Source organism: Opisthocomus hoazin, chromosome 3, assembly GCF_030867145.1.
Source record: "Opisthocomus hoazin isolate bOpiHoa1 chromosome 3, bOpiHoa1.hap1, whole genome shotgun sequence".
NCBI lineage: Eukaryota > Metazoa > Chordata > Aves > Opisthocomiformes > Opisthocomidae > Opisthocomus > Opisthocomus hoazin.
Window position 1 is genome coordinate 26,332,480 of NC_134416.1, and position 9,150 is coordinate 26,341,629.

At 63.0% G+C, this 9,150-nt stretch overlaps 1 protein-coding gene across 3 annotated transcripts; it reads right to left on the reverse strand.

The window, feature by feature from the left end:
- Nucleotides 1-3,973: 3,973 nt before the first annotated feature.
- On the reverse strand, nt 3,974-8,864 carry OSR2 (odd-skipped related transciption factor 2). Of its 3 annotated transcripts, none has more exons than XM_075415228.1 (4): nt 8,673-8,864; nt 5,550-6,276; nt 5,112-5,211; nt 3,974-4,454 (listed from the first exon to the last, which is right to left on the reverse strand). In XM_075415228.1, the coding sequence occupies exons 2-4, from the start codon at nt 6,203-6,205 to the stop codon at nt 4,380-4,382; spliced, it is 831 nt and encodes a 276-aa protein (XP_075271343.1). In that variant the 5' UTR covers nt 6,206-6,276; nt 8,673-8,864; the 3' UTR covers nt 3,974-4,379. The 3 variants fall into 3 exon arrangements, with proteins under 3 accessions (XP_075271343.1, XP_075271341.1, XP_075271342.1); XM_075415226.1 differs by having other exon boundaries at nt 3,974-4,536; XM_075415227.1 differs by lacking the exon at nt 8,673-8,864 and adding an exon at nt 7,605-7,765 and having other exon boundaries at nt 3,974-4,536.
- Nucleotides 8,865-9,150: the final 286 nt, after the last annotated feature.

Sequence of the window (9,150 nt, forward strand, 5' to 3'; positions counted from 1 at the left end):
ACGCTTCTGGTGTTGCACCAAACCCAGTGCACTGAAAGTGGTCTGAGTACGTCTATGGTACCTGCACCGATGCCTCCTGAGTGCCACGTGAACATGGCATCTATCAATGGAAACGGCAAGGAAGGACCGGCAGCACGTGAGAAGCATCAGGCAGGGAAGCGGAGCCCCGGGTCAGCGAAGAGAGAGGAGCTCGTGTGGGCTGGTGGCTGCAGGATGGGTCGAGGCAACAGGTGGAAGTCGGGATGGTTCGAAAAGAAGGAACCAAAAAGTCTGAGTGAGGGAATTTGCTTAGGAAAAGTGAGGTGAAAACACAGAGCGAGACGTGGGAAGGCAAGAAAGAGGCAGGAGAACAAAAGCAGGGAAGGAGATGGAGGGGACACCAGGCGGGAGTCAGGGTGTCGTACAGGATGAGGCCGGGGTGAGAGAAGCAGCTCCTGAAGCAAACATCCAGAAGTAGAGCAGTGAGAAGAAAGGAATAGCAAAAAGGAAATGGGGGGGAGAGTTCAATAAATAGCGGCTTTTCACATTTTACTCAAATGACTTGGATTTGTTCAAATAGTCGGACCCTCAGCATCAGCCCTTAGCACCAGCCAGACACAGCCGTGCCATGTCCCTGGGTTGCTGCTGGGCTCTCTCCCATTGAGACGTGAGATGTGAGCTGTGCTCCTGGGGTATCGGTACAAAGTTGGGCTCTGCCAGTAAAGCTGCGCTGGCATCGGGCGTGCTGGTCTGGAATAGCGTGGCGTGGTGTTGCTGGGTAATAGATGACCTCATAGAAAAGCGTTCTGCACACATAGCTGGGCTGAGCCGCTCCGCCGTCGGCTGCGGACAGCATACGTTTCAGCAACTAATCTACAAAGAGCTCAGTTTTCAGATGCAGCCTAAAGGACTTGGATTTTTCAACCTGATTTCCCCCCAAAAAAACAGAGATTATGGCCAGAGTGCATGTTATTATCTTCTGTTTTCTCTCCCTGGCGTGTAGCACAGCCAGTCCTTCTCTCTCCTACCCCACTGCAGCTGCTGCCTGTAACACAGCACGAGGTGCAGAACGAACAGTGCCAGCGCGGGACCAAAAAAAATAAGCAGTGCCGAAATAATAGGGGCAACAGGAGAGAGAGGGCCGCAGGGAAGGGGGAGGCAGGTGGTTTGGGAAGCTCCAGGAAACTGTGGAAGCGCGGAGCTCCAGAGGGAAGGAGGATACTTCACACCGAGCAAACAGCGGTTGCAGGGATGTTCATGTGTTCGGTGTTTGTGTTGTGAAGGTCAGGATGGCACTTTACGGCTGTAAAAACCCCAGCCTTGCCCCAGAGGCAGCTTTATAGAACCTGTCTCCATTCCCAACAGGTCTCACACGAACAAACCCTGTGTGTATTTTAATCTGTTCTTTATAGCTGTCTCTGAAATTTCCCAGGGAGAGATGATCTTTTAAAAAGTGAACGGAGCATATCAGTGCCATAGCCAAGTGTATCGGTATTAAGGAGAAATACTAAATCGTCCTCTGATGTTTTAAGACGATAGCTACCGGTTTAAATCTAAAAACCACTCCAGTGACCAACTGTTGGAAATACTTGCCCCTGCCCCTCTTCAGCAGTCTGGGCTTTGTTCTGGCCGCCGAACTTCTGAAATCCTCGGAAGATAAATTTACAGTCTGTGTCTGCTCGGGGGGAAGATTATTAAACGAGCAACCCCAAACAATTAAATAAAACCTTAGCTATAAGCAATCGTTTTAATGTAGTCCTTTGATATCATTCATCTGATTAAGTTCTTTCCAAACAAACTGTGCGTAGAGCTCGGCCTAGGAGGGGGCGGAATAAGCCCAGATGCGTCCTGACAGGGGTGTTTACTAGAGCGGAGTTATCCCAGCCTCGCTGTGCGTCCTCGGGTCTGAGAACCGGGGATGTGAAAGGGTCTGGGGACGGGAGCTTGGAGAACAAGAAGGGTAGAGAAACTTAGGAAAAATAACCTACGGGGAGAACGGGAATGCAGTGGGAATAGAAAAATCGGTCAGACGGGAAGAAATCAGCTATCGGGAAGATGCCCTTGGAGAGGGGGTGGGAGATGCTCATGGAGAGAGGTTTGGAGAGGAGCAGCATGGTGGGGAGGGAGGGCAGGGGCTGCCAGCATGGGGGCGAGGAGGAGTCCCAGGGGTGCCGTACCCCAGCGAGAGAAGGGGTGCAAGTGACGGTGGGGTAACGAGGAGGAGAGCAGATGGCCCTTAAATAAACTTTGACTAGGGAGGCTGCTCTTCAGCCAGCAGAACAACATTTCTGGCTGCAGAAACTCCATGTTCCCTCCCCGCCTAGCCGGGCAGGAGCGGATGGAGAGACAGGCCTCGACCACCTACGAAATCTTAGCCAAGCTCGAGGCTGCCATGTCTGCCACATCGGTGGAAACTCACCTGGCTGCCTCAGCCTGGGGCAGAGCGGGGCTGGCTCGGGGGTCCCTGCCCCTGGGACAGATACACAGCGGTGATGTGCAGCCGCCGGCAGCGACGCAGCCCTTTCTGCAGCAAGAGCCCGGCAACAGCCCGGCCGCTGCTGGTTTTGACTCGCTGTTCGTTAACAGGGTCCAGGCAGCATGGTTCCTGGCCGCAGGACCAGGGAGGGTTGGGGACGGGGACACTGCGGCCACCCAAGCCCTGTCAGCATCTGCTGCCCGTAGGCCTGGTGGGACCGTGGACAGACCAGTCTGCAGCCCCAGCACCCTGCGAGGTGGGACCCAGGAGCGGAGCCCTCCCACTGAGCCGGGCACAGGGGGTTCACCCCCTCCCCAGACAAGGCTCCCTGAGCCGGGGGGGGCAGAAGGTTTTCTCCCTGACGTTCTAACCTGGTCCTTAGTTTGAGAGAGGAGTAGGGCAGGACAGGTGTCCCCAGCCTGGAAAAAGAACAGCTGGTAGGGCCCCAAGCTGCCCAGGACGCTGCAGGGAGGGTGCCAGCAGTGACAAGAGCAGAGGGGTGGCAGGAGAGGGGTCGCACATCCAAGCCACCCCACAATGCAGCAGGGAAGGTGCCTCCAGCGCTGGCACCGGGCCTTCCTGGAGGGGACCCGAGGTACGGGTGAGGGGCTCACAAGGGGGGGGGGGGGGGGGGGAGGACGGACGACGGGTGTCCCTGCCACCACCCTGCTGCCTGCACACCGGGGGCGGCTGGGGCTTACGGGGGCGGGAGGAGGGCGGGCTCCGCGAGGGGAAAAGGATCTCCCGTGGGGAGGGGGAGCAGCTCCTCGGTGCCTCTCCGCCCACCCCCCCACCCCCCGGTCCGCGACCTGCAGGCGGCTCCGGGGCGAGGGGGAGGCGGGGGGGTGGGGGGAGCTCCCCGCTGCCCGGCGAGGGACCCGCGGATGTCCCGTGGTGTTTGCCCCTCGCTGTTTGCTCCCGGAGCCGTCGGGAAAGAATCGTCTTCTGCGGGATAAAGTCCCTGTCTGCGCGGGTGGATTGCCCGTGTCCAAAGTCTACGGGCAGGAGGCTGCCTGCCGCAATCTGCGCCGGAGGGATGGCTTTTACAATATACGGCCTGATTGCAAATAAGTTACTAATAAGCCGCTTCGGCGTAAGAACGGCTCTATGCGTTATTTCCTAAGTTCTGTTTATTCGCAAGTATTTCTTTCTCTTCTTTAAAAAAAAAAAAAAAAATCGTTCGGGAAAATAAAAAAAAAAAAGTACAGAAGTTAATATTTAGACATTCATACTATTAAGTAATGGAGCTATAAACTCTCAAATACGGCACTTTCATTTTACTTCACAATAGATAACACAACAGCGACAGCGAAACGGGCCAGACAAAAGCGGTCACCAAAGTTGTCGTGACGGTACAGTTACCCGGCTAGGAAGCGCACTCGGTGTGCTTTCCCGCTGCATCGGCACGGCGGGAGAAAGCAGCCCAGACGCTCAGAGAAGAACACAACCAGGCAGGAGGTATTTGGAAAAGACAAAAAAAAAAAAAAAAAAAAAAAGATTTATTTTGAAATACACTTTTTAAGAGATACTTTGCCTCCCCGGATTGTTCTCGGCGTGCGTCTGGCACGGCGATACGCAACGAGGGGAGGAAGGAAGGAAGGAAGGAGGGAAGGAAGGAAGGAAGGAAGGGGAAGGCGTTCTGTACAGAGCTCGAAAATGAGCCGCGAGTATCTACAAGGCGAGCTCCGCGCCCGGCCGCGGGTCGGAGAGGGGCCCGATCCTGCGGTCCGCGCTCTCCCGGGCGCGCTCCCGCGGGCGCGCGGTGGGCGAGCCTGCGGCTCCGGGCCCGCGTGTGCGCGCCTCCCTCCGAGTGCGCGCCCGTCGGGTCCCGCGGCACAGTCCTTGAGCCAAACGGGCAAGCGGGAGCTGCCGGGGCGGGCGCGGGTCCCGGGCTTGCTCTAGAAGTCCTGCCGCGGGGTGTGAGTTAGACTGTGCCGCCGAAGATCACAGTTTCGCCTGAACACTTTCCCGCACTGCTCACAGTTGTAGGGCTTGATGTCTGTATGGGTAAGAAGGTGAGTTTTCAGGTTACTTCTCTGATTAAAGGTTCTTCCACATGTGGGGCATTTGTGTGGAGATTCCTGTTCAGATTTGAAGCAAGCAAAGGATTAATCCTTCACAAACCACCCGGTTTAAAGTCTCGCTGCGCTTTTTCCCCTATTCGCAACGCACGACTTGAAACACCGGGGCTGGACACGCAGCGGGAGCAGCCCCGGGCGGCCGGCACCCCGCCGCCCGCTCGCCCTGTCCTGCCACCCCCCCCCCCCTCCCCCCCAAAAAATGGGGGGGGGTATTTCGTCGTTCTCGGTTCGTGGCGTTTCGCGCTCGTCGGGGCGCGGGGGAAGCGGCCGCCGCGCTCCCGGCTCCGGGGCTCCCGCGGCCGCCGCGCTCCCGGCGGGCGGTCTCGGTGCTCCGCGCCCCTCCGCCGGGCTCCCCCTCCGCCGGGCTCCCCCGCCGCCCCGCGCCCGCCGCAGCCCGCAACGAAAAACGCCTCGAAGCGGCGGCGCGGACGAAACCAAGCCGGGGGCTCGCTGCCCCCCTCCCTCCCCCACCGCCTTCAAGCCCCCCTCCCGCGGCCGCGGAGGTACAACCAACCCCTCCGCCCCCCCCCCCGCGCTGCCCCCCGCGTGGAGGGGTGCGGGAGCGGCGGTCTCACCTGCATGTGTAGGGTTTTGTGGACCGCCAGGGTCCTGGACTGGCAGAAGCCCTTCCCGCACTCCTGGCACTTGAAGGGTTTCTCTTTGGAATGGATGTAGCTGGAAGGCAACCCGAGGGGTGAGCGGCGCGGCTTCCCCCAAACCCGGCTTCCTTCCCCCCTCCCGCACCGTTCCGCCCGGTGAAACCCCTCCGCCGGGCCGAAGCGCTCGCAGTGATTCGCACCGAGGAGTCCGTGCCCTCCCTGGCGACAGACCGGGACGGCGTCTGCTCCGCCGGCGGGACCCGAGCCCGCTCCCCCCCGAAGCCCCGAGGCGGGGAGCGCCCGCCTGCGCCCCGTCCTCCCCCCGGCAACCCCCCCAGGGCCGCGCTTCGGAAGCGCAGCAGCCCCGGGGGGCTTCACCCCAGCCCCCCCGCCCCGGCCCCGGCGGTCCCTCACCGGTGGTCCCGCAGGTGGTCCTGCCTCCGGAAAGCCTTGTGGCAGATGTCGCAGGTGTAGGGCCGCTCGTCCGTGTGGGTCCGCTCGTGGATGAGGAGGTTGTAGGACTTGGTGAAGTGCCTGCCGCAGAACTTGCAGATGAACTCCTTTTTCGTCTTGGAGGGCAGGCGGCCGCGGGAGGGCTTTCTGTCCGGGGACAGCTTGCTGATGCCCGAGAGGGGCGAGGCCAGTCCGGGGCTCAGCTTGGCCAGCTCGCCCACCTTGGGGGGGTCCTCCTGCGTGGCGGCCACGGCCAGGTTGGCGAAGTCGAAGCGGGGCCTGTCCTTGTGCAAGGCGGGGAGGACGTGGGCGATGGCGCCTTGCTTGGGGTGGAAGAGGTGCGTGGCGAAGGGGAGCGCGGGGAAAGGGAAGCGGGAGTCCACCAAGCCCTGGGCGGCCGCCATCTCCGTGATGGCTGAGCGGGTGATCTCGTGCACATTGGGGTAGCCCAATGTCCAGTGGTTCATGTGCATGGTTTGCACGGCGCTGAGTCCATACAGACCTTGCAGCTGGTCCACAGCTGCGGGGAAGGTGTTCACAGCCTGGAGGAAGGAGTAGTTGGTGAGCTGGAGCGACGGGTGCAGCGGGATGGGGGCCGGCAGAGCCTTGCTTCCCATCTTCCCGGGGCGGGCGCGGGCCGGCGGCGCGGCCGGTGCCTCTGCCGGGCTTTCGAGACGGGCAGAAAATCCTGGGAAGAAAGAGGGAGAAAGGAGGGGAAACAGGGTTTTACCGAGAGCCGCTTGGTTTTACCGAGAGCCGGCGAGGGGGAGGGCCGGGCGCGGCTCCGGGGCTCTGCCCCGCCGCAGCCCCGGCTCCCGGCCCGCCGGCGCGATCGCTTCGCCCGGAGAAGCTACAGCGTTAAAAAAAAAGAATAACAATAATTCAAAAAATTAAAAAATATCACTCCGAAGAACACTCGCCCCAAATTCAAATAAAAAGGAGAAAACCCCAGCGCCGGCGCCGCAGATGCAAATCAAACGAATCGTGGAAAAACACACCCGGAACGGGGCCGGGGCCGCTCCGCTCCCCGCCGCCGCCGTCCCCCCGCACGCCCAGGCCGGGCCGCGGGGACCCCCGGGGCCGCCTCCCGCTGCCCCCCGCCCGGACCCCGACCCCTCCGGACTGAGCTGGGTGCGCTCGGAGAGCCGGGGCAGGGCCGGGGGCGCCGGGGGAGGACACACGACACATAAACCTGGCGTTTATCGCAGCTCGGGTGCTTATTTTCCTTCCTTCAGCAACAACTCATTGATCAAGATAAGCGAGGGGCAAGAAAGGAGCTCCCGCCCCGCACGCACAAACTCCTCCGCAGCCCTCCCGCGCCGCGGGGTCCGAAACAAATCCACTTTGCGCCGAGATCCCTTCCAGATGGCCGCCCCACGCAGCCCGCCCGGGCCCGGGCCGTCTCATCGGCTGCCCGGAGAGCGGCCGGCCCGCAGAGGCCGAGGGCCGCCCCGCAGCCGGCTCCCCCCGTCCCGCATGGGGCCGGGGAGGCCGAGCGCAGCCCCCCCCCGCACGCCGCCGCCCTGGGGGGACGCGACCCCCCGCCGCTCCCCTCCGCTTGTTCTCGGCGGGGGGGCCGCTCCCAGCAGCCGCGCGGCCGCCCCGACCCCGCAGAGCGCCGTCCCTTCCCCAGCCGAGCGCGGGCGAGCGCCGGGGTCTCTCCGGGGCCTGCGAACGGGAGGCAGGGCCCAGGGCGCCCCGGCACCTCCCGGGATCCGGGCGGGAGGGAACGGCAGAGCGGAGCTTCCAAAAAAAAAAAAAAACCACCAAAATATCCTCTCCCCACCACCCAAAAAAAATAAACCACGAAAGAACCCCCCCGTAAAACAACCACAAAACTGGAGGGAAGCGGGAGCGCGGAGGCCGCCGCCGCCCCGCAGCCCTCACCGCGGCCTCTCGGCCCGGGCCGCCCCGCCGACACCGGCCGAAGAGCGGCCCTGCGACCCCTCTCCCAGAACACCCCCGTCCCCCCCGCCGGTGGCACCGCACCGGACGGGCCCTCCGGGGGGAACGAACCGGGCGGCGAGGCCGGACGCGAACCGCGGCCCCTCCCGCCCCTGTTTTCGTTTTCCGCGGATCGCGGCTCTTCCCCGATTTCCTCCGCGGCTGCTGCCCGGTTTTTCTCGTCGCTGACTTTATCGACACCAGGGACAGCGTTATCGATGCGACCTCTTATATATACGGCCACTTTTTTTTGTTCGTTTGTTTTGAGAGGGGGGCGGTTATATATAGAGACTTATTTTTAAAGATGTCGTAAGTGTGAGTTCCTATTCGCTTTCCGCCAGAAACCGACACAGCGGCAACAAAATCGCTTTTCGCCGCCGGCTCCGTCCCGGCTGGCTGCGGCGGGGGCACCGGCGACCGGCGACGACTGACGGAGGTACGGGGGTTTCTGTACGGCGGGGCTTCGCCTTTCGCAGCCGCGCTGTGCGGCTCTGGGGGTGCTGGGGGTGGGGGGGAGGTGTCATCGCACGGCGCTCCTTTTCCTGTCAAAGCACCAAGTCCGAAAAAAACTATTCCGAGCGCGAAACCCATATTTCGACGCAGAAACTGTTTAAAACCACACCGCTGCCGGACCCGCGGCATCCCTGTTACTGTCGGTACTCGGAGGTAACTTTATGAAAACCGATCAAAAAAAAAAAAGACCAGAAAGCGCCTTCGTGCGTGATTCTAAGGCCGCCTATAATAAGGTGCGGGGAGGGGGGAAAGTCACCCAAAAACGGATGTTACTGAAACCCCGGCACTTCCTTTTCCCTTGCCATTCAGGGCGCTTAATTAAATTAATCCCGGTGCCTGGGCAGTACGCCCCTCGGGGCCGGGGCCGGGGCCGTGCCCCGAGGGCGCTGCGGCCGCTCCCGGGGATCGGGCGGGCCCCGGGCGGCCCTGCTCCCCGCCAGCCTCCCCCGCGCAGCCAGGTGCGTTTCCACTGACCGAGGGCTCCACCGGCGCGACCCGCGTCGGAGGACACCGGTTCCGGGAACCCCCCCGCCCGCCGCCCGGCCCCGCACCGGGGCTGCCAACCGCACGCAAACCCGGCGGCCCCGCCGACGGCAGCGGGCAGGGCGGGCCGGGGTGGCCACTCACCTACCGCAGCCGGCCGCTCCTCCCGGGGCAAAGCCGAGGCGGCGGCGGCACCGTCACGGAGACATTAGATCCAGGGCGCGGGCGCTGAGCGGGGCCGGGGCCCGGCGGCGGCCGGCATGTCGCGGAGGGGGGGGGTTCCCCGGCACAGACGGCCGCCAGCAACCGTCCCGCAGCCTCCCGCCTCCCGCCCCGGCGAGGCTCGGCGCGAGTCTGAGCCGCCCCCCGCCCGGTCCATCGCATTTCAGCCGTGAGTGGCGTGGAGCTCTGTCCCCGCCCGCCGCCCGCCGCCGCCGGCCCACCCCGCGGCGGGCTCGGGGCCGCGCCGCTCCGCCCCGACGGGACGGGACCGCCCCCGGCCCCGGCCCCGGCCCGCCCCGCCGGCCCCACTGTTTACTTGTGTTTGGGTAGCAACTGGGTTTTAAAGGGGCAGCACGCCCCCCCGCCCGCCCCCCCCGCGTCACCTAAGGTGACTTTTCCC